Raw genomic sequence first — 27,616 nt, forward strand, 5'->3', positions numbered from 1 at the left:
GTTACAAACAGGGCTGAAGCCCCTCGGACCCCATCCCCAACCTGGTCCCCTCCTGCCCTACCCAGCAGGATCACTGTCATCGTGCCCATCCTCTTCATAGCTCTGCCACGCCTGTGCGCACACAATCGTAGGCAAGGAGGCCTGTTCGTCTTTGTCTCACGGAAAGGCCCCTTACTGCAAGAACCATGCCACAAACTACTTTTCTTCACTCAACCATCGGTCTTGACAATCTCTCCACGTCACTGCGTACAGACCTGTCTCACTCTGTTTGACGGCTGCGTAGTATTCCTGGTTATGGCCCTCGAGCTTCACGTGCTCGGCCATCGCTGCCGGGGGGGGGGGGGGGGCGGGCACTGGCTCTGTTTCCATTGCTCCACACTCGTGCGTCTGTGGCCCCTGGAGGAGAGCTTCTGGGGTCAGGGATCAGGCGTAGGTTCTCCATCTTACGGGACCCTGGCAGGTCCCCTTCCACACAGAGGTACCAACACGCTCCCTCCCGCAGGCCCAAGCTCAGGCTTCCCCCGATCTCCTCCTCTCGGTATTACCGCGCTTTAAGACTTTGCCGACCGGGTGGATGAAAACCAGCTTTTCTGATTATTGATGAGACTGGGTGCTTTTTAGGTCATCCAGTCATTCGTATTTCCTCTGCCACGCGACCCACCACTCACAGCAGCCCTGCCCTACATCTTCCTGGGCCGCCTGGTCTCTCCCTCCACCCTGAGTCCCCCTCAAACTCCACGGGCTTCCTGTGACTCCTGAACGTGCCGTCCTCCAGCCCTGTCCCCGCGGAGGCTGGGAAGGCGGGAATAAAGTGACCACTGACGAGGGCAGCAGTGCTCGTCTGGACACTGAGCCCTGAGAACTCGCTGCGCCAGGAAAGTGCTCTGAGGCCTGAACTGAGCACACATCCCGTTCTCATCTCCACCTGGACCTTCATACCCACTTCACAGAAGAGGAAACAGAGGCACCAAGACGTTAAGTAAATTGTCACCAAGGCTTCCTGCCGGTACATGGCTGAGCCGAGACTCCAGTTCAGCCGCTCAAGGGCTCTGACGGGGGTAAGGCCGGGGCTCAGGAAGCAGAGAACGGGCACCTCACCCGGCCTCGGGCAGTCAGGAACGGCTTCCCAGAGAAACTGACACCTCAGTGGAGCCTGAAGGAAGGAGCAGAGGAGCTGACGGGGCAGTGAAATAGGAAAGGGCTGTAAAGGGGGAAGGGCCCTGAGCAATGCCTGGAGGCTAGGCCACCCTGGCTGCAGCCTGGGGTGTGTGATGGGGCAGGAGACCAGGCCCATGGGCAGTGCACCCTGGGGGCTCAGCGGACAGCGTGGTGGTGGGGGGGCTCCTGGAGCATCGGGCTGGGCCCACACCCCTCAGCTCCCAAGACAGAGGGCGCAAGCGAGGAGGGAGGGGAGCCGCTGATTTACATCCTACAGCTGGGGGGGAAACCCAGGAAGTGCAGCCCGGGCACTAATCAAATCTAGGCTAATAATAAACGTCCTGAGTAATGAGTGGCCTGGGCCGGAGCAGGCGAGGTGGCCGGAGCTGGGAGGGCCAGGAGGAGCCATGTGAGTAGCCGGGGAGGTGGGGGTGGGCGCAAGGGGCTCCGCCTGGGTCTCTGCATGGCATTGGGGACGCAGGGGAAGCGGCCCACAGCAGACGGGCAAGTTCGGGCTGCCCCGGGGCCTCCCGCGCCTGTGCACGTGGAAAGCCCTGGGTCTGGGGCCCTGGGGGTCTGGCCTTGCGTTCCCGAGAGCAGCCGCAAGGTTGGAGGGTCGGCCTCACAGGCAGGAAGTCCCTCTCCCTCCCACCCCAAGCTGGCCCCAGGACCCACAGCCAGATGGGCCAGGACGTGTTTTAAACATCAGGAGTGTCTAACAGGCCCTCCTACAGATGTCGACCACTGTCCACACTTCCAGGATTACCCACAGCCCGCTGGATCACTTTAGAGACAAGTCCAAACAGTGCATTTTTGATCTGTAAATACCTCTGTATGTCTCCCTTAAAAAGAAAAACTCCTTAAAAAACAACCCCCCCCAAAACTCTCATGCCATGATGACTTCTGCGAAGAACGATTCCCTTGTGTCACCAAAGCGCCCATGTTCAGACTTCCCCGACTGTCTTGTCAATGTCTTTTCCAGATGATTTGTTCCAATCAGGATCCAAACACCATCATTTTGGCTATATGTTTTAAACTAGAACATTCCCACTCTGTCTCATGTTTTCCCTTGCTGTTTTTTAAATTTTTTTTTATCAAAGAAACCGGATCATTTATCCTATAGAATTTCTATCAGGGCAGGTTTTGAAGGTTTGTTCAGAGGCCCCAATCTGGAAGCGTGGGTGCTAAGCAGGTGGAAGGGTCCAGGCCCCTCGCTGTGCAGATAGGACCCACGGCCGGGTTGGAGGGGCCACGGCTGCTCTGTCCACCACACGCCTGGCAGGGAGCACATCTCCTCCGTGAATCCTCCGGATGGGAATCCTTTGTGTCAAGCAACCACCTCCCCAGATGTGTTCCCAGCTAAGGGCTCGGATGTTTAAGATTTCTGAGAAAGTTGGACCAGGAAGGAACAAGAGGTCGCCTTGACACAGGATGGAACCGCCCAGGCCCAGGCCCACGAGTCGGGAACCTGTCAGAACTGGGACCTGGCACTGACAGAGGCCGCCAGGAGCAGCGGAGTCGGGCCTGCCTCCCCTTGTCCACCGACTCGCTGTGTGACCTTGGAGGAGCCCCTTCACCTCTCTGGGCTCCATTTCCTCGGTCGTAAAATGAAGGAGAGCCTCTCCCCCAGCAGAAGTCCCTGAGAAAGACACAGAAAGGCCTTGAACCTGCCTGAGCCCCTCCTGAAGGGCCACAAGCAAAGGCGCTGAGAAGGGCTGCACTTAAAAACAACAGAACTTTGGCTTTCTTTAGCCCAATGTTTTTCAAACTAATTGGACCACAGAGGCCTTTCTTGGTCCAGCGCCTACAGAGCCAGGCATGTGAGGGAGACGGGCAGACAGCCGGGACGCAGGAGAGCCCGGGCCATGAGCCCAGCCCACAAACCCAGGCCTGCGAGAGCTCTCCCCTTCTCCCCGTGGTCAACACGGCTTCTGTTCTGCTGGCCAGTGTCAATTTGGGGCTTTTCCTGCCCTCCTTTGGGGCTGGATGATGGCTCTGGGACTTTATGTAGGTTCCGGTGGTGTTGGAGGAGGGGTGGGCAGGGACAGCGCAGACATCCGGTCAGCTGGGTGTCTGCCATCTGGCCGAGTGGGCTCTTGTGTCCCTGTCAGGTCCAGTGGCTCGGTGCCCTCTGACCGGGAATGGGTCTTTGAGGCTTCCTAGGCTGCCCTCGTCCGATCCAACCTGCTGTCCACTGGCCAGCGCTTCCCTGTGGGTGGGGTGGGGAAAGCTTCCACCCTCCTCTCCCCAAATGGGAGAAGGCTCAGGGGTCTCTTCAGTTTTGTGTGGTCCTCTGCTTATCTTCTTTTAATTGAAGTACAGTTGATTCACGATGCTGTGTTAGTTTCTGATGTAAAGTGACTCAGTTATACGCCTATATATTCTTTTCCTATTCTTTTCCATTACGGTTTATCACAGGATGTTGGATACAGATCCCTGTGCTCTACAGTAGGAGCTTGTTGTTTATTTTATATATAGTAGTGTGTACCTGCCAATCCCAAACTCCTCATTTAGGTCCTCTTGCTTTTCTTTCTTTCTTTATATATATTTTTTGGCTGTGCCGTGTGGCTTGTGGGATCTTAGTTCCGCGACCAGGGATCGACTTGGGGCCCCGGCAGTGAAAGCACCGAGCCCTAACCACTGGACCGCCAGGGGATTCCCAGCCTCTTGCTTTATAAGTCTGCTTTGTGAATAGATGGTAGTCACAGGCTGGAAGCCCACAAAGTATAAAAAGGTACCTCACACAGCCTCCCTGCCCTCCTGGTCATCTGTCCGCCCAGCTCTCCTGCCCCCTCTAGAATAAACGGCTCTGTTCAGATGCTTGACGTGCCACAAAGTTCACCTGCTTAAGAGCTGTGCAACCATCACTATAATCTAATCTTAGAACATTATCGTCACCCCCAAAAAACCCCTGTCACTCCTCATACCTCCCCACCCCCAGCCCTAGGCTGGCCCTGACCTACTTTCTCTCGCTACAGATTTGCCTACTTTGGACATTTTATAGAAATGGAATGTGCTGTCTATGACTAGCTTCTTCCAGGAGCATGTTTTTGAGGTTCAGCCATGTGGTAGGGTGTCAGTACTTTATACCTTTTTGTGGCCAAATAACATTCCGTTGTATGGATGGACCATTTTACTCATCCATTCATCAGTTGACGGACATTTGGGTTGTTTCTACTTTTTGGCTACTATGAACAATGCTGCTGTGACCGTTCATGTACAAGTATCTGGGTGGACATGTTTTCATTTCTCTTAGGAGTGGAATTGCTGGGCCATATGGTAGTTCTGTGTTTAACGTTCTGAGGAGCTGCCAGACTGTTTTCCAAAGCAGCTGCACTGTTCTTTGTTTGTTTGTTTGTTTGCGGTATGCGGGCCTCTCACTGCCGTGGCCTCTCCCGTTGCGGAGCACAGGCTCCGGACGCACAGGCTCAGCAGCCATGGCTCACGGGCCCAGCCGCTCCGCGGCATGTGGGATCCTCCCGACCCGGGCACGAACCCGTGTCCCCTGCACCGGCAGGCGGACTCTCAACCACTGCGCCACCAGGGAAGCCCCCTAACCCATTTTTAAACTGGGTTATTTGTCTTTTCATTATTCAGTTGTAAACGTTCTTTATATATTCTGGATACAAATCCCTTATCAGATATATGATTTGGAAATATTTCCTCCAAGTCTGTGGAATATCATTTTATTCTCTTGATGGTGTTCTGTGAAACACAAAAGTTTAAAATTTTTATGAAGTCCAGTCTCTCAAGCTTCTTCTGAATCATTTGTGCATTCGGTCTCACTGCCTAACCCCAAATCATGAAGATTTACTCCTGTTTTCTTCTAAAACTTGTCTAGTTACATTTAGGTCTGTGACCCACTGTGAGTTACCTTCTGTGTATGGTGTAAGTTAGGGGTCCACATTCATTCTTTTGAAGGTGGCTTACCCAGTTGTCTCAGCACTATTTGTCGAAAAGACTATCCTTTTTCCCGTTGAATCTTCTTGGTATCTTTGTTGAAAATCAATTGACCATAAATGTTAGGCTTTAGTTTTTGACTCTAAAGTCTACTCTACTGACTCACGTCTGTCCTTATGCCAGTACTACACTGTCTTATTTACTGTTGGTTTGTAGTAAGTTTTGAAATTGGGAAGTGTGAGTCCTACAACTTTGTTCTCTTTCAAAAGTGTTTCAGCTCTTCTGGGTCTCTTGCATTTCCAGATGATTTCAGGATCAGCTTTTCAAATTCTGCAGAAAAGCCAGCTGGGAATTTGATTGGGATTGCATTGAATCTGCAGAATTATTTGGGGAGCACCGCTATCTTAACAATATTAAGTCTTTCCATCCATGAATATGGAATATCTTTCCATTTATTTAAATCTTCTTTCAGGAATGTTTTGTAGTTTTCAATGTGCAAGTTTTGTGCTTCTTTTGTTCAATTTATTCTTCAGTATTTTATTTAAAACACTGTTTTTGGTTTTGTATGTTTCCTTACAGTGTTTCTTTATGTATATACTAATACCTATAAATCTAGATTAGAACTTTCTCCTTTTTTGCAGAAAGAAAGGGAGACTGTGAGCCATGCTGTTATGGACCTTGTTTTGTTTTTATTTTTTTATTATTTTAAAAAAATTATTTATTTATTTGGTTGTGCCGGGTCTTAGTTGTGGCAGGCGGGCTCCTTAGTTATGGCAGGTGAACTCTTAGTTGCGGCATGCACGTGGTCTCTAGTTCCCTGACCAGGGATCGAACCTGGGCCCCCTGCATTGGGAGCGTGGAGTCTTAACCACTGTGCCACCACGGAAGCTCCTTGTGTTTGTTTTTCCACTTAATATATCTTGGAGTTCTTTCTAAAGCAACATACAGAGAGCTTCCTCACCCCTTTTCTATAACTGCATAATAGTCCAGTGTATATACTCAGTCAATCCCCTACTGATGGACATTTGTGCTACTTCCAATCTTCTGCTATTACAAACATTGCTGCAATGAATTATCATTTTGCACTCTGAAATAAATCCCAGAGATTAATCACTATATCAGCAGGTAAAAACATCAGTCATTTTGACTAATGTTGCCAAATCTCCCCCCTTGAGGGTTATCCCTATTCCTCTCCTTCCAGAGTGAATGAGTGCCACTCTCCTTGTGACCTTGCCAACAGGAGGTGTTAGTAAACTTCTGGATTTTTAGCAATCTATTAGGGAGAAGATGGTCTCAGTGTAGTTCAAATTTGCTTGTTTCCCAAGAATAAGACCAGACAAATTTATGCTGTTCGTCCCTGTCTGTGAACTGTCTGTTCATTACCTTTGCCCAATTTTCTGTCGAGTGGCTGGCCTTTTCCTTTCTGCTTACTCTTTTTTTATACATGTGTTTCTCCTTTTGTATTATTTATTTATTTTATTTATTTATGGCTGTGTTGGGTTTTTGTTGCTGCATGTGGGCTTTCACTAGCTGTGGCGAGCAGGGGCTACTCTTCATTGCAGGTGCGCAGGCTTCTCATTGCGGTGGCTTCTCTTGTTGCACAGCACGGGCTCTAGGCGCGCGGGCTTCAGTAGTTGCGGCACTTGGGTTCAGTAGTTGTGGCTCACGGGCTCTAGAGCACAGGCTCAGGAGTTGCGGGGCATGGGCTTAGTTGTTCTGCAGCATGTGGGATCTTCCCAGACCGGGGCTCGAACCCGTGTCCCCTGCACTGGCAGGCGGATTCTTAACCACTGCGCCACCAGGGAAGCCCGTCTGCTTACTCTTTAGATACAAGTTGCAAGTGTTTTTGTTCCCGTTTTTGTCTTTGGACTTTCCTCCTTAGGCTGCTTTTTGCCATGCAGAAGTTGTTTGTTTTGTGTAGTCTATTTTATCAATTTTGTATTTTATAGAGTTTGGATTTGGGGTCACAGTTAGAAAGGCCTTTCATACTCCAAGGTTATAAAGAAGTTATCGAATGGTTTCTTCTCTAGAAGTTTTTAAAATTTTATTCTATTTCACGCTTAAATCTTCGGGCTGTTTTTTTCAAGCTAGGAGAAATTATTTTCTGTGCTGTTTTCTGGCCCAATCATTTTGTGCCAAAAATCCTTTCCTCTAAGTTCTGAAAGCAAAAGCCAGGGTTTCTGCTCTTCCCACCCCACCCCCCAACCTCAGGACACCTCTGCCCTGAGTCCTACTTGAAAGGAGGAGATGCAGGCAGGGGAGGGGGCAGAACAAAACTCAGACATTATGCAATGTTAACACAGCACAAGCACGAGGGTTGCTTACCACTCCACATGTCTTCACTGAGGACAGCTCTGTATAAAGTATTTGGTTATTTGTGACCATTGGCCGAGGACCTACTGTGTGTCTGGTATTACAGAAGCACTGGGCTCGGAGATGAATGAGACAGTGTAAGGAGGTAGATGGCTACACCCTCAGACGTCAAATTACAAAATAAGAAACATTACCAGGTAGAAGGTGCTCAGGCCACATGGCCATCCAGGAAGGCACACCTGAGACATCTCAGAGGAGAGGTCAGGTGACACAGCAGCGTACAGGGACAAGTGTCTTTGGGAAGTTATGGTGCTTCAGCCGCAAGCTGAGGTTCTGGGGGCAGTTCCCAGGCCTGGAGTGCAGATTTGCTGATTATGAAATGATTATAATTAATCCATTATATTTTAAACCACTTTATCCAAATAACTACCACTTGGCAACGGCACCTCGGGCCAGTTCCACGCGTGTCATGTGCACATCCTCGAGGAAACCTGCTCTGCAAAGGAGCACCCATAGTCCCCGTTTACAGAAAAGAAAACCCGAGGCTGTGCTGCCAGCCTTTCCTAAGCTGGCTGGCTGGTGACTCAGAGCTGTGCTTCCTCCACAGGCACGGCTGCGCTCACACACATTTTGTCACTGAACCATGGGAAATCGGTTTTCAGAATGAGTCAACAGGAGGCAGAAATTACAATGGGAAGAAACGGTCATCCCCACCTTTCTCTCTTCCTCCTCCTTCCCGATTCATAAAAGAGAGACTGTAAATGATCACTGTAATTCTCTGACCTGTCACCCAGAATGTGGAAGCTGCTGAAACTCTCTCAGACCCCCTAGCCCACCACGTGCTCAAGGAGAGATCACCCTCTTTGCTGCCAGCTAACCCATTTGCCCCCTATGCAAAACCCTCTGCAGTTTTTCTCCCTCCTTCCTTCCTGTCTTATAAGTCCTGTCATTGCCCTGTTCACTGACAGTGGTCTAGGGGTGTCCCCTCTCACAAGTGAGTGACTATTGTAGACACAAAGTCAGTTATTCCCTGATTGTAGTTCACTTCAACATGACGATGTAAACTTTGTTCACAGCTGAGCCATGTGACCTCCCTGGAGTTGAAACTCCTTGGTTTTCTCTGTATGTCTCAGGAACTCACCCCCAGCTCTGGGGCAGATCCAGCCTGTCAACTGGTCAAGCAGACTCGCTTATATACGGTTCCCTGTTTCTACTGGAGATGTTCCTTCCGCTTTTCTCCTATTTTAGTTGAGACAGGGCTCCCCCTTGCCCTCCAGGCCATGTCCCAGGGACTCCCTTCACCATCATTCTGAGAACTTCTATCTTTCCCTCTTGACTGAGACGGACCCTGCTTTCCCCCCTCCTCCATCAGTTGAAAATCAACTGACCATAGATGGAGAGCTTATTTCTGGGTTCTATTCTATTCCACTGCTCTGAGTATCTGTCTTTATTCCATTATCACACTGTTTACTTTAGCTTTGAATTTTTTTTTTTTTTTTTTTTTGCGGTACACGGGCCTCTCACTGTTGTGGCCTGTCCCGTTGCGGAGCAACAGGCTCCGGACGCGCAGGCTCAGCGGCCATGGCTCACGGGCGCAGCCGCTCCGCGGCATGTGGGATCCTCCTGGACCGGGGCACGAACCCGTGTCCCCTGCATCGGCAGGCGGACTCCCAACCACTGCGCCACCAGGGAAGCCCTGTAGTAAGTTTTGAAATCAGGGTATGAGTCCTCCAACTTTGTTGTTCTTCTTCAAGATTGTTTTGACTATTCAGGGTCAAATGAATTTTTAAGATGGGTTTTTCTATTTGTGTAAAAACGTCACTGGGATTTTGTTAGGGATTGTATTGACATCTTAACATCATCTTTCAATCCATGAACATGGGATGTCTTTTATTTAGATCTTCTCTGATTTCAGCAACGTTTTGTAGTTTTCAGGGTATACTTCTTTCACCACCTTGGTTAAATTCATTCCTAAGTATTTTATTCATTTTTGTTTCTGAACATGGATTTGTTTTCTTAATTTCCTTTTAGGATCGTTCATTGCAAGTATATGAAAAATGCAACTGATTTTTTGTGTTGCTTTTGTACCTGCAACTTTGCTGAATATTTAACAGTGTTTAGTGTGTGAAATTTTTAGAGATTTTACATATAAGATCATGTCACCTATGAACAGATAATTTTACTTTCTCCTCTCCAATTTGAATACATTTCTTTCTTTTTCTTGCCTAATTACTCTTCCAGTACTATGTTGAACTGAAGTAGTAAGAGTGGGCATTCTTGTTTTGTTACTAGTCATAGGAGAGACGCTTTCAGTCTTTCACCACTGAGTGTGATGTCAACTGTGGGTTTTTCATACATGGTTGTTATCATGTAGAGGAGGTTGTCTTCTATTCCTACTTTACTGAATGTTTTTATCATGAAAAGGTGCTGAATTTTGTTAAATGCTTTTTCTGCCTCAAAATGATCATGTAGTTTTTTCCTTCATTCTTGAAGTGTATTACATCTATTGATTTTCTTTTTTTTAATTTTTTGGTGGTACGCGGGCCTCTCACTGTTGTGGCCTCTCCCGTTGCGGAGCACAGGCTCCGGACGCACAGGTTCAGCGGCCACGGCTCACGGGCCCAGCCGCTCCGCGGCATGTGGGATCCTCCCGGACCGGGGCACAAACCCGTGTCCCCTGCATCGGCAGGCGGACTCTCAACCACCGTGCCACCAGGGAAGCCCACATCTATTGATTTTCATGTGTTGAACTATTACTGCATTCTGGAAATGAATCCCACTAGGTTATAATGTATGATCCTTTTAATATGCTGTTGGATTTGATTGGCTAGTATTTTGTTGAGAATTTCCCCATCTATACTCACAGGGCATATTGGTCTGAAATTTTCTTTTCTTATGATGTCTTTATTAGGCTTCAGCACCAGTGTTATGCTGACCTCACAGAGTTAGGAAGTGCTCCCTCTTCAACGTTTCTGAAAAAGTCTGAGGATTAGTTTTAATTCTTCTTTAAATGTTTGGTAGAATTCACCAGTGAAGCCATCTGGTCCTGAGCTTTTTTTTTTTTTTTTAATGATCACATTCTTTTTTAAAAAAAAACTGTATTTATTTATTTTTGGCAGCGTTGGGTCTTCGTTGCTGTGCACGGGCTTTCTCTAGTTGTGGAGAGCAGGGGCTGCTCTTCATTGCAGCGTGCGGGCTTCTCATCGCCGTGGCTTCTCATTGAAGCCACTGCTGTGGCACGGGCTCTAGGCACATGGGCTTCAGTAGTTGTGGCACACAGGCTCAGTAGTTGTGGCTCACAGGCTCTAGAGCGCAGGCTCAGTAGTTGTGGCGCATGGGCTTAGCTGCTCCACAGCATGTGGGATCTTCCCAGACCAGGGCTCAAACCCGCGTCCCCTGCATTGGCAGGTGGATTCTTAACCACTGCGCCTCCAGGGAAGCCCTGGTCCTGGGCTTTTTGTTGGGAGGTTTCTTATTACTGATTCAATCTCCTTACCTGTTATAGGTCTATTCAGATATTCTTTCTTCATGTATCAGTTTTTGTAGATTGTATGTTTCCAAAACTGTCTATTTAGACTACCTGATTTGTCGGTGCACAATTGTTCACAGTACTCTCTTATAACCTATAAAATATGTATCAATGCCCCACTTTCATTTCGTCTCTTTTTCTTAATCAATCCAGCTAAGGGTCTGTTGGTTTTGTAAATCTATTCAAAAACCCAACTTTTGGCTTTGTTGATTTTCTCTATTACAGTTTTTCTTTTAAATTTATTATTATTATTTTAATCAATTCTATCTTTATTTGGCTGCATCAGGTCTTAGTTGCAGCATGCAGGATCTTGGCCACGGCACGTGGGCTCTTTGTTGCGGTATGCGGGCTCCAGAGTGTGCGGGCTCAGTAGTTGTGGCACGCAGGCTTAGTTGCCCCACGGCACGTGGGATCTTAGTTCCCAAACCAGGGATTGAACCTGCGTCCCCTGCATTGGAAGGTGGACTCTTAACCACTGGACCACCAGGGAAGTCCATATTGCAGCTTTTCTATTCTCTTTTTTGTCTCCGCTCTAATCTTTCCTTATGCTTGCTTTTGGTTTAGTTTGCTTATCTTTTTCTAGTTCCTCATGGTATACAGATAGGTCAAGATCTGAAAGATTCTTCTTTTTTTAGTGTACCCATTTATATCTATAAATTTCCCTCTCAGCATTACATTTACTGTATCCCATAACTTCTGGTACATTGTGTTTTCATATTCATTTATCTCAAGATATTTTCTAATACCTCTTGTGACTTCTTCTTTGACCCATTGGTTGTTTAAGAGTGTTTTGGGGGGAATTCCCTGGTGGTCCAACAGTTAGGACTCTTTGCTCCCAATGCAAGGGGCCCAGGTTCAATCCCTGGTCTGGGAACTAGATGCTGCATGCTGCAATGAAGATCCAGTGTGCTGCAACGAAGACCCGGCACAGCCAAATAAATTAAAAAAAAAAAAAGTGTGTTGTTGAAGTTCCACATATTTGTGAACCTTCCAATTTTCCTTCTGTTATTGGCTTTTAGTTTCATTCCACTTCGATCAGAAAAGATTCTTTGAATTACTTTTATCTTTTAGAACCTATTAAGACTTGTTTTGTGACCTGATATATAGCCTGTCCAGGAGTATGTTCCATGGACACTTTAGAAGAATGTGTAGTCTGTGTCGCTGAGTGCAGTGTCGTGTATATGTCTGTTATATGGTTGCTTTACAGAGTTGTTCAAGTCATCTTGTCCTCATTGATCTTTTGTCCAGTTCTCCTACCCACTACTGAAAGTGGGGAATCGAAATATCCAAATATTGTCACAGAACTATTTCTCCCTTCAATTCCGTCAACTTTTGTTTCATATGTTTGCACTCTGTTGTAACACACATATGTGTTTATAACTGTTAAATCTTCTTGCTGTATCAAACTTTTAATCAATATATCTTGTCTTTGTCTCTTGTAACCTCTTTTGATTAAACTACTTTGTCTTATAATAATATAGCCCCCTCAGTTCTCTTTTGGTTATTATTTGCATGGACGATATTTGTCCATTGTTTTACTTTCAAGCTCGTGTCCTTTTATGTAAAGTAAGTCTCTTATGAACAGGATATAGATGAATACTGTTTTTTTAATCCAATCTCCCAGTCTCTGCCTTTTGTAATAGCAGAGTTTAGTCCATTGACATTAATATGATTACTGATAAAGGAGTTACTTCTGCCATTTATCTGTTTTCTGTATGTCTCACGTTTGCTGTCCCTCAGTTCCTCCACTACTGACTTTTCTTTTGTATTTAGTTGATTACTTGTACTGTGCCATTTTTACTCCCTTTTTCTTTCGGTTTCTGTATGTTTTTAGTTATTTTTTTAAGTGATTACCCTGAGGATTACAACTAATGTCTTAAACCTCTAACAACTTAGTTTCAATAATACCTAGTTTCAGTAGTGTACAAACACTGTTCTATATCTCTGTCCCTTCCTATTGATATTGATATTGTCATAGATTTCCTTTACCAATGCTCCTTCTTTTTTCTTATGACTTCAAGTTACTGTCTAGTGCACTTTCATTTCCGCATGAAGGACAACTCCCTTTAGCATTTCTTGTAGGACAGGTCTACTGGTAACAAACTCTCTCAGCTTTTGCTTATCTGGAAATGTCTTAACTTCTCCTTCATTCCTGAAAGGTAGTTTTGCCAGATACGCAATTCTTGGTTGATAGTTTTTTTTTTTTTCTTTTTGGACTTTAAATGTAACAGCTCACTTCCAGCCTCCATGATTTCTAAGGAGAAACCAGCTATTCATTTTATGAGGATCCCCTGTATATGACAATTGTTTCTTTGTTGCTGCGTTCACAATTCTCTCATCTTTGGGTTTCCACAATTTTATTACAGTGTGTCTCAATGTGGGCGTCTTTGAATTTATCCTGCTTATTCATGGACATTCTCAGACATGTATATTCATGTCTTTCCTAAGATTTGGGAAGTCTCCAGCCATTATTTCTTCAAATATTTTCTCTCTCTCTTCTCTCTGAAATTCCTATGTGCATACGCTGTTACATCTGATGGGCTCCCACGAGTCCCTCAGGTTCTGTTTATTTTTTCTCATTCTTTTAAATTTCTGATTCCTATCCTAAATAATTTCAATAGTCTTATCTCCAGGCTCACTGGTCCTTTCCTTCTGGCTGCTCGGATCTGCTACTGAACCCCTCTAGGGAGTCTTTTCATTTCAGTTACTGGACTTCTCAATTCCAGAATTTCAGTTTGTTTCCATTTTTTAATAGATTATTTAGAGTGGTTTGAGGTTCACAGAAAAATGGAATGGAAATTACAGAGAATTCCCATATACCCCCTGTCCCCAAACATGCACAGCCTCCCTATCCATATCCTGCACTAAAGTGGCACATGCACTACAATTGAGTAACTACATTAATACATCATTATTGTCCAAACTCCACAGTTTACACTGGGGTTCACTCTCGGTCTTGTACTTTCCATGGGATTTGACAAATGTATCATGACTTGCATCCAGTTTCACTGCTCTGTATAATCCCCTGTGCTCCACCTTTATCTCTCCCTCCCCCTCAACCCCTGACAACCACTGATCTTTCTTCTGTTTCCAGAATGTCACAGAGCTGGGATCATACAGCGTGGAGCCTTTTTAGCGTGGCTTTTCTCAGTCACATGCATTTAAGATCCCTCCATGTCTTTTCACGGTTTGAGGTCCCATTGTCTGGATGACACAGTTTATTTATCAGTTCACCTACTAAAGGGTATCTGGATTGCCTCCAAGTTTTGGTTCCTTTTTTACAACCTCTATTTCTTTATTCATATCCTCATTTTGTTCTTACATCATTTTCCTGATCTCCTTTAGTTCTTTGTCTGTGGTTTCCTGTAGCTCATGGAACGTATTTAAGACAGTTGACTTAACATCTTCGACTGATACTTCCAATGTCTAGGCTTCCTCAGGGATAGTTTCTGTCAAAGGCTTTTTTTCTGTGAATGTGCCGTATTTTCCTGTTTCTCTGTACGTTTTGTTAAGTTTTTTGAGAACTGAACATTTTGAGCATTACATTGTGGTAAGTCTGGAAATTTAACTCTCTCACTCCTCAGGGATTGCTGAAGTTTTTGTTGCTGAGAGCTGGAGTCTGTTTGTGACTCTTCCAAACTATTTTTGCAAAGTAGGTATTCCTTGTGTGTGGTCACCAAAGTTTCTGGTCCTTCGTCTCTGCAGTCAGCCAGCGACCTGACAAAGACTTTCCTAAATGTGTGACTCCCCAAATGGGGGGCAGTAGATCTCTTCCAAGCCCCTGGGAGCCACTTCAACCAGGGAGGTTGAAACAACGCCCACCACCCTCTGTGCTGGCTCCTCAGTGATCAAAAGCGGCAACCAGCAGTTAGAACCCACAATCCCAACATTCAGAGGACAAGGTCCTTACTGCCCATCCAGGTCCCAGCAAGTGGCCCCAGGGACATGAACAGCCACCACCCCACGATAGGCTGAAAGGCACCAAAACTCCCCAAATCTACCAGCCTCTTTGCCCAACTGTCCCATAGACAACCCCAGAGCTCCAATATCGTTACTTCGGCCAAGGCTGCCAGCTTGATGGCCGCTAGGGCAGAAGCAGGTCGCTGGGGCTTCCTCCTGGCCATCTTCCCTGGCATCGCTCACGCCCCCGCTTTGATTTGAAATGTCCATAGAGTTCCTAACTCACACAGCCCTCCCTGTAGGTGAGCTGGTTGTTCTCAAGGAGGCTTAAGAGTCTCCTCCAAGTCTCTGTTGCTCCTGAATTTCACGATGGTGGGTCTTGTGGTTTGAGAGAATTTATTGTGCAGGACACCTGATTGGCTCTTTGAATTTGGAGGCTGTCTTTCAAATCTGTTTTCTCTGGAACTCCCATCAGTCAACCTCCAGACGTCCTGATATAATTCCATATTTTTCACATCTTTTCCGATGTTCTGGGATATTTCTTCAATTACATCTGATAACCCTTCAACAGATGTTTTTATTCTGGCTATTATATTTTAAAATTTCTAGTCATTCTTAGTTGTTCTATGCATACAATTCTTTAAAAGTAGCACATCACTGGGCTTCCCTGGTGGCGCAGTGGTTGAGAGTCCGCCTGCTGATGCAGGGGACGCGGGTTCATGCCCTGGTCTGGGAAGATCCCACATGCCGCAGAGCGGCTGGGCCCGTGAGCCATGGCCGCTGAGCCTGCGCGTCCGGAACCTGTGCTCCACAACGGGAGAGGCCACAGCAGTGAGAGGCCCGCGTACCGCAAAAAAAATTTAAAAAGTAGCACATCACTGAGAATTCCCTGGCGGTCCAGTGACTGGGACTCCACACTTTCACTGCTGAGGGCCCGGGTTTTTTTTTGTTTTTTGTTTTATAAATTATTTATTTATTTATTTATGTTTGGCTGTGTTGGGTCTTCGTTTCTGTGCGAGGGCTTTCTCTAGTTGCGGTGAGCGGGGGCCACTCTTCATCACGGTGCGCGGGCCTCTCACTGTCGCGGCCTCTCTTGTTGCGGAGCACGGGTTCCAGACGCGCAGGCTCAGTAGTTGTGGCTCATGGGCCCAGTCGCTCCGCGGCATGTGGGATCTTCCCAGACCAGGGCTCGAACCCGTGTCCCCTGCATTGGCAGGCAGATTCTCAACCACTGCGGAGGGCCCAGGTTTGACCCCTGGTTGGGGAACTAAGATCCCACAAGCCGGAAAAAAAAAAAAAATGAGCACACCATTCTTTCTCGTGGATATAAAAGTTCTCTTCTCTTTCTAAGGATGTCTTGCCTTCATCTTGTAGTTTTCTTCTGTTCCCTGCATTGTCTCTATTGGCACTGGGTGGATTTCTTCTGCTTGCATCGTCCAAGGTCTCTTTCATGCAGAGGTGGTGCTCCAATATCAGGTGACCCTTGGCTGCAGTTCACAATTCACACTGAGGCACTAATGGCTGATTGGAAGTTCCGGGTAAATGGACGGCGTTTTCCCACAGAAGCTTTGCTGTAGTGGTCAGGCAGCAGCACGGTCACTTTCTTGAAAGAATCTCCCAGTCAGTGCCTCCAGGGCTTTTCCTTTGGGTCAGCTTTTCCAGAGCAGAGTCTGCTGGCTTCCTGCCAGTTGCAGGATGGGGAAGGACACATCTTTTACAAACCTGGCCACAGCACTCCTGAGGTATGGCCGGGGGGATAGTGGACCTCACTGCCACCCCTCCTCAGTTGTGTCTGAGGAGACCCCAACCTCCTGCTCGGGTGGGTGAGGGGCCGTCGCCTGCCTGGGGTCAAGCCCTCTTGACGTAAGTCTCCATCCAACCCTATTTCACTGCTCTGCCCTCCCATCCCCCACGGCCAGAGGTCCTAGTGCCCCAGTTCCAGGAGGTTCCTAGCATTCGGTGACGCAATTCCGCTTCCTCCCCGTGAGCTTCAACCGAGAGAGATCTTCAACTGAAGCCTGTCACCCCAGGCCCTCTGCCTTCCGTCTTCCAAAACGTTGCTGACGCCTGTCCCCTGCTGCAGTCACTTCTTCCATTCCACCTTCGAGGACAACTATCCTTTCCTGCCCTTTCAGTTTGGTTCCAAGAGGGAAGGAGGATAAACCCAGGTGGTTAAGCTGCCAGGTCGAGGGGGAGCCGCTGGTCTTTCCTCAGTGGACTCCCATTAAAGAATAAACAAGTGCCTCAAAAAATGTTTAAAAGAAGTTGTTTGTTGGGGAGGAAAATGCCATGAAATTAGGCAGAAAATTACAGAAGACTCAGCAACACACAACCATCTGGAATGAGTCCCAGATGCCTTGCAGAGCCAAAGAACCCAGACAATGAAAGTTCAGGAACAGGCAGTAACAGCAGCCTCTGGCCCTGTGGCGTTCAACTCAGAACAGAAGTCACCTCTGGGGGTGGATGTTGGGTGGGAGGGGCCCGTGGGAGTCATCAGGGAGCAAGAAATGTTCACCACCTTGACGCGGTGGTCGTGACACAGGCGTGTACACGTGCAAAGATTTGTCAAGCTGTACTCTTGAGATTTGTCATTGTATGTGTCTCACATCTCAGCAAAAGAGCAAGGGAAGGAAATGGACATTTATTGAGTGCTTGCTGTTTGCTAGGCACTGGCTAGCTCTGCTTTTCGAATTCATTCATTTAATGAGCACCTACTATGTCCTGGGCACTATCTAGGTTCTGAGGACCCAGCAGCAAACAAATCAATTAGCATCTATGCCTGCGTGATGCTCCCAGTTAATGGGGAGACACTATCAAATAACTGCATCACAAAAGTCAAGTGACAACAGTGACAAGTGCAGAAGAAGGAGCAAGTCCCAATCCGGGGTGGGAGGGTGTCAGAAAGGCTTCCCTGAAAAAACGAAGTTGCAACAGAGATCTGAGGGGTCAGGAGGAAATGACCAGTCGTGAAGCATGAAGAGCATGGGGTGCAAAGGGACCAGCACGTGCAAAGACCCCGTGGCAGGAGGCGTGTGCACGTTCATGAGGGTAGAGAACAGGGCCGAGCAGGGCTCCACTGATGCCAGAGGGGCCTCAGAACTGCCGTGCCCCAGACGGGAAACTGAGGCTCAGGGTGTCAGCCCCGGATTGCCCAGCAAGTATAACTGGGGTAGAAACCAACCCTGTCTGTTCCCCCTAGGGAACGTGAGCGGGAGAGGCCGCCTGGGCTCCGGCCTCCAGTGGTGCCAGCTGCCCTCACGTTCCCTGCCTCTCAGCCCCACAGGGCCTGCGGCTGGGGGTGGCCATGCAGCCCTGCCCCGAAGAGCAGTACTGGGACCCGCTGCTGAACACCTGCGTCTCCTGCAAAACCATCTGCAGCAATCAGAATCCACGCACCTGTGCAGCCTTCTGCAGTGAGTTCTGGGGCCCGAGCCTGGGCTGGATGCCCCTCCTGCCCCCGGGGGTCCCCCTGGCCTGCACTTGGGGCCTGAGGAGGGGTGGAGGGAGACGGACAGTGTGGCACCTTCTACCTTTCGACCCTCCTACCCTCCTTGCAGCTTCCCAAGCATGCTCTGTTCCTTCCTGCCTCAGGGCCTTTGCACAGGGATGCATTTCCCCACCTTCTCCCCTGGGCTCCCTCCTACCCGGCCTTCAGGTCTCAGCCCCAAATCAAGAGGTCCTCTCTGACTGCCGGATGGAAAGTGGGCCCTCCTTCATCATTCTCTGCTCTTTCTTCTGAAACTTTTTATTATAGAAATTATGACAGAGAGAGAGGACAGCACGATAAACCTGTCTACCCATCAGCAGCTTTAGAAATGCCACCTTTACAGTCCCCAATTTTTTTACTTGTGTATTTTAAAGCCAATCCAAGAACTCGTATTATTTTATGTGTAAATACTGGATCACGAATGCCTAAAACATAAGGGCCTTTAAAATATAACCTCAATATTTTATCACCCCCAGCAATAATTCCTTAATATCATCTGCACTCAGGCCATATCCAGTTTTCTCTAATTGTCTTTTGCTTGCTTTTTCATAACTTGTTCTTTCCCTGATGGAACTTATCACAGCTTATACCACACGTTCTTTCCTGTGTGTTCATGTGTCTCAACCACCCGACTGAGAGCTCAATTCCTTTCTTAAGCCTAGCACAGTGCCTGACACATAGTAAGTGCTTCATCAATACTGGCTGAGTGGGGCTCAGAGAGGCTGAGTGACTTGCCCAAGATCACACAGCACAATAGTGGAAGAGTTAGGATTTGAACAACAACTTTCTGAGTCTGCAACACCATGGCTCTGAGCCACTATCCATTAATGAGGTGGACATTCAGTGCTGACCCACAAACCCCTGGAAAGAGGAATCTGACAGACCCTTCAAGGAGGTTACTATCTAGTGGGAGAAATGACTCCACTTCATGGTAAAAAGGTGAACTACCGTAAAACGCCACAGCTGGGAGAGACCACGTCCGGCTGATGGGTTGGGGAGCGAGGAAGTTTTCTGGTAAGAAGCGCCCCCTGCGATGGATTGTTAAGAGTCCACAGATGCAGAAGTCAGATGGGGGGACGGCACCCCTGGAGGGACCAGCGTGGACAAAGGCGTGGAGGCGGGAAAATACAACAGGGAATATCGAGGCCCAGAGGGGAGGTTGTGAGGTCAGGCAGTGAGGGCTGGTGGTCTGTGGAGCTCTGTCACCTGCACAGCCACATGGGGGTTCCCAAGGACGAGAGGAGGTCACGGCAAGCCCGGGAACACTGCTGCCATCAGGCTAACTCCACCTTGTGAGTGTCGGGGTCAGGAGGGTCCAGGGGCCACAGCAGGGTAAGGGCAAGGGGTGGTCACTGGTCCTGACAGGATCACCCGAGTCTCCCGAGGTCCCAAATGCAGGCCTTCCTGGTTTTGTCTTCTACTCTGAAAAGGATGTACGCGTTGGCGTGTTTGCGTCGCAGAGGCACAGGTGAATATTCTATTTAAACCCTGAGCATTATTCATTATGTGTCAGGCACTGTGCCGGGGACTTCAAATCCCCGTAACAACCGTAAGAAATCACCATTGTTATAACTATTCCTCTCCTGGAAAACAGGAGACTGAGGAATGGAGGGGCCAAGCCCACCACGTGAAGAGGCGGACCAGAGCTTCCCCAAGCCCGCGTGGCTTCAAGGTCTGGGTTCTTGGCCTCTGTCTTGTGCTGCCTCCAAGATGCGCTCTGAAAACCTGCATGCGAGTCACATTTTCATATGAATGAACCTTAGAGACAAGGGAAACCTACCCTGTGAAAGTACAGGTTTCTGTATGGCACTCAAAACTGCTCTCTCCAGCAAGGGTGAATGGGCTTCAGTTTGCTTGGCTTCTGCCCCTTGGCACTGATGCCTGGTTAAGCTCCTAAAATTCTCATTTATTATTAAGACAGAAAAAACTATTAATCTGAGCTTTCTCACCTTCCTTCCAGTCCCCTTCCCCAACTTGCTAAGGCAGATTCTGGCTTTGTTCTCCATTCCTTATGTTTATATGAAATATGTTTCTCCCTTATGAGGTTTGAAAAACCCAAGTAAAGAAGTTATGTGACAATGTAATAACTGAAAAGATAACTAGAAAACCCTTATACAGTTAGTACTAAGAAATGCTCTTTTAAATTATAGGTCAAAGGAGAAATAATAGTGAAAAATAAGAACATTCTAAACTAGGTACAGAAAAAATACTACATGTCAAAATGTGTGTGATGCAGCTAAAACAGTACTTAGAGGACAACGTATAGTCTTATATTTGCATACTGGAAGAGGACTTGGATTACTCTGGAATTGCTTTTGGGGAACTGGACTAGGATTTTTTTTTAACTTTGATACCCTCTGAGGCCAGACCCCCAGTTTCTGCCTGTGTCTGTCACCCAGCAGCATCATGCATCTCTGTCTCCCAGAGTCACTCAGCTGCCGCAAAGAGCAAGGCAGGTACTATGACCAGCTCCTGGGGGACTGTATCAGCTGTGCTTCCATCTGTGGACGTCACCCCAAGCAATGCACACACTTCTGTGAGAACAAGTTCAGGAGTCAAGTGAACCTCCCACCAGAGGTCAGGAGACAGCGGACCGGAGAGGCCTCGACCCGGGCAGACAACCTAGGGAGGTACCAGGGACCAGAGCACAGAGGCTCGGATGTGGGTCCAGGTAAGCCACCTAAGGTTGGCCTGCGCGGTGTCCAAGGGTCAGAGTGGGTGGAAGGCAGGCACCAGGCCTCAATAAGGAGAGGCTGCAAAGCAGGAAGTCCAGTGCAGGCAAATGGCCAGAAACCAGGGGGGTGGGGGGATCATCACAGGATAGAAAAAAAAAATTAAGCAAAGTGTACAGAAGTCTGTGAGCAAGAAGGAAGCAAAAGAAGAAAAAAGGCCCGACAGTTGGGAGTCTCATAATGGTGGCTGAATGAATTCTCAGAACACAGGGCAGCGAGTGGATAGCACAGCTAACCTGTGAGCAAGACCCCCACTCCATTTAGAGGCAATGGAGACTTCCCAAGAATGAGAAAGAAAAGTACTATCAAAAAAGCTCACGGTGGAGATGGGCCTCCTTAGATATGTGAGGGGGTCTCTTGAACTAGGCACTTACTAAGTGCCGAGCACTGGAAATGACCTAATTAATCCTCCCAGAAAATACCTCTTGGCTCAGCTACTCTGCTCTGTGGTGTCAGAGAGGACGCGGCTTGGGTGGGGATGTGGACCCGCAAACGCTTGATATTTATGGTGCTCTTGGTCTGCCAGGTGCCGGCTGGTTTTCCTCCTTTTCTGTGACTTTCCTCATGACGTCACTTCCATGAGAACAGGCTTCATGTGTCCTGATAACGAAGTGCCCAGCCTGGTTCTTCTCGGTTAGACTGTTGTCTCTTACTCTGCTCTGCTCTCCTGTCAGTAAGCTGCTGCCACGTAACAAACAGCCCCCAGATTCCATGGCGTGTTATTCCTCATGCATAGGGCTTGGCTGGAGTCAGCTGGAGGGGCTCTGCTCCTGAGTCTCTCATCCTCCCCTGGGACCAGCGGGTGGGCAGCAGCATCAGAGGTGACACACGGGCCTCTGAACCTCTCGGCCAAGAGCTGGCACCCATCATCTGCTGCATCCTATCCCTCCAGATGCAAAGCCAGCCAGATTCAAGGCGGGGGAGACAGACCCCACTCTCGGCTGGAGGAGAGGCGAAGGATTTGTAGCTGTGGGGGGTTTGTGGCCGGTTTTTATCCAGCACAGCCTCTTGTGATAGGAAATGCAGATTCACACACAGAGGGCGTGGATACGGGTGGAGGGGGTGACGAACGGGACCACAAAGGGGGCTGCTCTCCAAGGTCTGGTGACCCCTGCGCCTTCCCTGCAGTGACGTATTTGACTCTTCCAGCCAAACCCAGAACCCCGTCCACCTCCGATGCCACAGATTCCCCTTTACAGACAGAGAAATTGAGTCTCAAAACCTGGAGAGTCAGTGCACAGCTGAGCGGGGACTCGGGCCCGGCCTGCGGGTCCCAAAGTTTGTCTGCTCTGCAAGAGCCAATCCCCGGAGCAGTGTTCTGTGGTGCCGTCGCCCACTTAGGGGGACCTCTTGCCAGTGTGACACCGTTAGCCCTTCCTGTCTGTGACCACCAGCCAAGGCCCCTCCCCAGAGGGCCTGGGGTGGACCCTCCAGGTACGAATCCCCCAGGAAGTGTGGACAGACATTCCAGGAGCCAGTGGGGTCAGCGTGACCACGTCTGACCTGACCGCTGTCCCAGTCGTTCCATGGTGCGGCCTCCCGAGCCTCGGAGGGCTGGGTGACGCCTCGCCATACCTGCCCCCTGCCGCGTGTCCCTCTGGAGGTCTGGGGCTTACGTGTGTCCCGCTGTGTCCCGATACCTGCGTGCAGGTGGGGCGAGAGCTGGGTTTGGTGGGGACTGCGAACAGAAGTGCCGGGCCCACACCCTGGGTGTTAAGGGCAGGGCGTGCAGAACACTGCCCGTGGCCGCGGGGCTGACCTGTCCCCCCACTCACTCCCCGCCCTGCCAGCCCCCACCCTTGGTCCCTCCACGTCTCTCGGAATGGCCGTTCCTTCATTTGACGGTAACTGTGGAGGGCTCAGCTGTGCCTGGGGGGACGGGTCCAAGAGTCAGGCAGACCCTGTCGCTGACCCCATGGAAGTTACAGTCTGATGGGAGAGACAAGACAAATGACTGAGTAACCTCAGTGCGTGGCGACATCCCCCAGCCAGGGTGCAATGGGGCGAGAAGGTTTCCCCGAGGAGAGGCCCTCAAGGCAGACTGGGGGCCAGACCCCTGGTTCCATCTCCCACCAACTGTGTGACCTTGAGCAAGTCACTTAACCTCTCTGAGGTTAAGTGTTTCCGTAAGACTGAGATCACCTGCCTTCACGGGGTTGCTGCACTGAGTGTCAGGATCAGCACGTAGTAACTGCTCATTTAAAAGGAAAGCATACATCTAAGAGACGACGTGGAGAAAGGTGTTCCAGGCAGAGGGCACAGCATGTGCAGGTGCTGGGAGGGGCTGGGAGCGGAAACACACGGATTCTCTGTGGACAGGGTACAGCCACTGCTAGGACCACTGGGGCTGCGACTGCTACAAACAGTGGGAGCAAAGGCTAAGCTTTAGTGAAAATTAAGGTTTGCTTTTCTTATCCGAGCCCACGGAGCCCCCAGGCCCTATTCAAGGGCCTCCTGGGTCCCGGGTTCAGAGCTCCAGGTGGCGTGAGCACGGGTGACCTGGGACGTCTCCAGACTCTGTATCTCCCTGTCCCCACTGGGGACAGGCAGCCCGGCACCCCCCTCACAGGGCTCTCGCAGGGCCTCAGCGACCCTGGGCCTTGATGCTCCAAACCCTTAACTTGATTACATCTGCAAAGGCTTTTTCCCCAAATCAGGTCATAAGGTCCCACGTGCAGGTTACCAGACCCCTTGTGGGAGGGCGATGCCCGCCTTGGGAGCACATCCTGCACGGCGGCCTGGGGGTTGGTCTCGTCTCTGGCTTTTCATCTCAGGGTGTGGAGTGTTTTCTCCCCACACACGACACCTCCCATCCGCCCCCGACGGCTGCAAGAGATGTCACCGTGGCGGCTGCCCCAGGCCCCCTCTGCATCCCCAGGGCTGAGGCCAGGGGAGGAGGGCAGAAAGCCTCGGGAGCCCACCTCACCCCTCCCCTGACCTGCCTGCTCGCTGGGCTGGGGCCGTGGGGATGCTGGCGGAACGTTCCACTGGGTCGAGCTGCTACCAACAGCGCGGAGGCCGGAGCGTCCACCCCGTTTCACCAGGAGGCAGGCCTGACCGTGAGCGAGGGTGGCCGCAGGGCCCAGGCTCAGAACCTGCCCTGCCCCGGCTACACCAAGGCCCCTCAGGACAGGTCACAGCACTGCCCGCCCGGCCAGCCCGAGCTCCAGCCCAGCAGCAGCAGTCGGGGAAATCTTGTTTCTAGGCGAGATTGACTCTGAAAACAGTACAAGCACGGAACAAATCTAATGGAAAACCCGCTTGGAAATAAACCATCCGCGGTGCCCCCTGGTGGCGGTGCTCAGAACTGCGCCGCAGGCCTGGCTCTCTGACAAGGACAGAGCTCACATCCATTCCCGACTGAAGCCCCTGCACCCACCGGGGTCAGCAGACAGGGAGGCACTGGGCGAGGCCGCTCCACTCCGGGGCCAGGTCACTGAGGGCCGACAGAGGTCAGCGACCGAGCTTGCAGACCTGAACAGCTGGTGACTGAACAGAGGAAGCACAGCGGTGGCTGGGGACCCCGTCCCCGCACCTGGCCAGCCTCTGACTAGGCTTCAACAAGTGAGGCAGCCAGCATGCTCCTTGCCGTTCCCGCGAACGGACGACACACGGGGATCGCGACGGAAGAAAGAAGGTATTAAAAAGCCAGGTTTGGGGATAGTCTCTCCCCAGGAGCAACACCTGCCGCGGCCTGGGTTTGTCGGTTCCCACATGCTCTTGTCTAAGCACATCTCACACCAGGGAGAACCCCGAGCGCCCACCTCTCTCTCCCTGTTCACTTCCTGCCCCTGAGGCTCAGCCCATCTCAGGACCCACCAGGGAGCTGGTCTCCGGCTCTCACTGTAAACAGAGCCCAGCAAATGCCTGCATCCACGTGCCTAGAAGTGAAGGCAGTGAGTCCACAAGCCTGAAAGGGCGTGTCCGTGTTGGCAGGTGGTTGCATGTGGCCCTCAGAGGAGACCACCCCACCCAGATGTGCCTGTGTCGCCAGCCTGGGACAGAGGCGGAAGGTGACATCTTTCGCAGTTTTAACTGCACCTCTCCTCCGGATCCAGGGCCTCTGCGAAGCACGCTCTACGAGCGGGTCACCAGGCAGGAACTGGTTCCGTTTCCCTCAGGAAGCCCCAAATCACCCTCCTCACGTGGTGGCTCCGGGCGCCCGGGAGAGCAGAGCAGAGGCTGCCAGGCCTCGTCATGGCACCGGCCAGGCCCTGCGTCCCCTGTACTGCGCACTGCTGGGTGCAGGGGGCCCGGCCAGGCCCTGCGTCCCCTGTACTGCGTACTGCTGGGTGCAGGGGGGCCCGGCCCAGCCCGACTTGAAGGGCAGGAATCAAGGACCGTCTCCAAATGCCAGCAGCCAGCCTCGAGGTAGTTAGAGTTCAGCTGAAGACACCTGAAATCCACCCAGCACTTCACTGTGTACTTAGCAGCGTCTGGTAGCTGGGAATTCCACCTCCCACGCGAAGGCTGCCAGCCTCTCCCCTGCTAATCCGGCCAGGCCGATGGCTTTATTTTATCCCAGGGATGCACAGGAGCCGGTGAGCAGATGGGGGCCCGGGAGCTGGGACACACGGACGTCGCCGGCCGGGGGGTGGCACCAACAGCCCACCCAGAGCTCTGTGATGGGTAGCACCAGCCAGCTGTCACTTCATAAAATTCTGCCCCTAAGGAGGCTGCGTAAGGAAGAGGGACAGTGTCCATCTTGCCATCTGTGCGCGGCCGGCGTGGAGCCCCGGCGTGGAGCCCATCAGACCTGCCCCCAGGTGCAGCTCTGCAACTGTGACCAGATCTGAGGCTGAGTTTTGTCATCTGAAATACAGACTGTAAGGCGGTGTGGCCACAGCGGGAACAGCCTGCAGGATCCTCAAACAGCTCAGCAAGGAGGCGCCACCTGACCCGGCAACTACGCTCGTGGGACGCGTCCACGAGAGCAGCACACACACATGCACACGGAAACCTGCACGCAAGCCTTCACAGCCGCCCAAGGGTGGAAACAACCGAAATGCTTGCTCGTCGTGGACAAACAAACACGATGTGGTGCATCCACACGGTGGACGTTACTCAGACCCAACACACGTGCCACACGCCTGAGCCTTGGAAACACGCCGAGAGGCCAGACGTGAAGGTCCCGTGCTGCACAATTCCACTGGTATGAAGTGTCCAGGACAGGCGACAGAGACAGCGTGGTGGTGCCCGGGGCGGACGGGGGGCGTCATGCGGTGCCGGACACCCCTCAGGTGCACAGGCAGCAGCTGCACGAGCCTGAGAACACACTAACCACCCCCCCTCATCTTCAGGGCCGTGAACCTGGCAGCACGTGGACTACACCGCAACCTGTAAAGGGGGCGAGCGCCCCTCCTTCACAGAAGCGCGAGGGTCAGGGACACACTAGAGAAAGTGTTGCGTGCAGCAAGACCAGCAGGCGGCCGGCAGCCCTTCCTCCCGGGCTGGGGGCGCCCGATCCCAGGGCCCGGGACAGATTTCGAGGGCAGGGCTTTGGCTCGGGGCCCTGAGCGGGGCCAGTGCCCCATTTCCCCAGGCCCCCCTGGTGTACATCTGCCCCTCAGGCTCAGGAGCACCACCACCGTCTCTCTCCAAGCACGCGCTCCCTGGTCAAACACCCTCCCTGGACAACTGTCCACCTGCTCGCCCGTCCACCTCTGGTACTGTCCCAAGCTACACCCCACAGTGAGAGAGAACGACAAAGGGCGTGCAGCTCCGGGGTCCCCCGGCCCTCCGAGGGGGCATGGGGGTGACCGCATGGCTTGTTTGGGGCTCACAAGGAGGAAGCGAGGACGAGGGGCTGCTGGCCGGAGGGGGGGTGCTTCAGGGAGGGGCCCCTCCTGACTCTGGGTCCCCCGCTGTCTTGCAGCCCCCCCAGGGCTAAAGCTGAGCGCCGACCAGCTGGCCCTGGTCTACAGCACGCTGGGGCTCTGCCTCTGCGCCATCATCTGCTGCTTCCTGCTGGCCGTGGCCTGTTTCCTGAAGAGGAGGGGGGACCAGGTCTCCTGCCAGCCACCCCCAGGGCCATGTCGGATGCGGGCCAAGTCCTCCAAGGGTGAGCACGCAGGGGGGTCCTGGACATCCCTCTGTCCTGGTTCTGCCCCCGTTTCTAAGTGGAGAGCGGTTGCCGGTCCTCCCGGGGAGCAGCCTGGCGCCAGTTCCTACAGTTTCCTATCTGTCCTGGTGAAATCGGGTCAAACACCAAGGCAAGAAGAGACAGGGCCCTGAGGAAGGGTGGGTGTTGGGCCCTGGGGCTTGCCCCACTTGCCAGGACAGGCTAACACCGGAGGTGGTCCCCTGGGGGTGCAGGGCGGGGGAGGAGGGGTCCAGGCCGAGGCCAACGCCCTCTCCCCCTCAGCAGATCACTGGATGGAAGCGGGCAGCGCTGCAGGGGCAACGCCCGAGCCGACGGAGACGTGCAGCTTCTGCTTCACAGAGTGCAGGGAGCCCGAGCGTGCCGGGAGGTGGGCGCGCCACGGCCAGAGCGCAGCCGGACAGCCCTGCGTGCGCGCCCCGAACGGTGGCCTCTGCGGCATTGAGGTCGTGTGCACGCCCGCCCAAGAAGGAGGCCTGGCCACATGAACCTGGGGG

At 51.1% G+C, this 27,616-nt stretch overlaps 1 protein-coding gene across 1 annotated transcript; it reads left to right on the top strand.

Moving 5' to 3' along the window:
• The first annotated feature begins 1,509 nt into the window (after positions 1–1,509).
• On the top strand, positions 1,510–27,616 carry TNFRSF13B (TNF receptor superfamily member 13B). The gene is made up of 5 exons (XM_059998319.2): positions 1,510–1,567; positions 18,076–18,213; positions 20,713–20,958; positions 26,895–27,080; positions 27,387–27,616. The coding sequence occupies exons 2-5, from the start codon at positions 18,105–18,107 to the stop codon at positions 27,605–27,607; spliced, it is 762 nt and encodes a 253-aa protein (XP_059854302.1). The 5' UTR covers positions 1,510–1,567; positions 18,076–18,104; the 3' UTR covers positions 27,608–27,616.

Source organism: Delphinus delphis, chromosome 19 (genome assembly GCF_949987515.2).
Source record: "Delphinus delphis chromosome 19, mDelDel1.2, whole genome shotgun sequence".
NCBI lineage: Eukaryota > Metazoa > Chordata > Mammalia > Artiodactyla > Delphinidae > Delphinus > Delphinus delphis.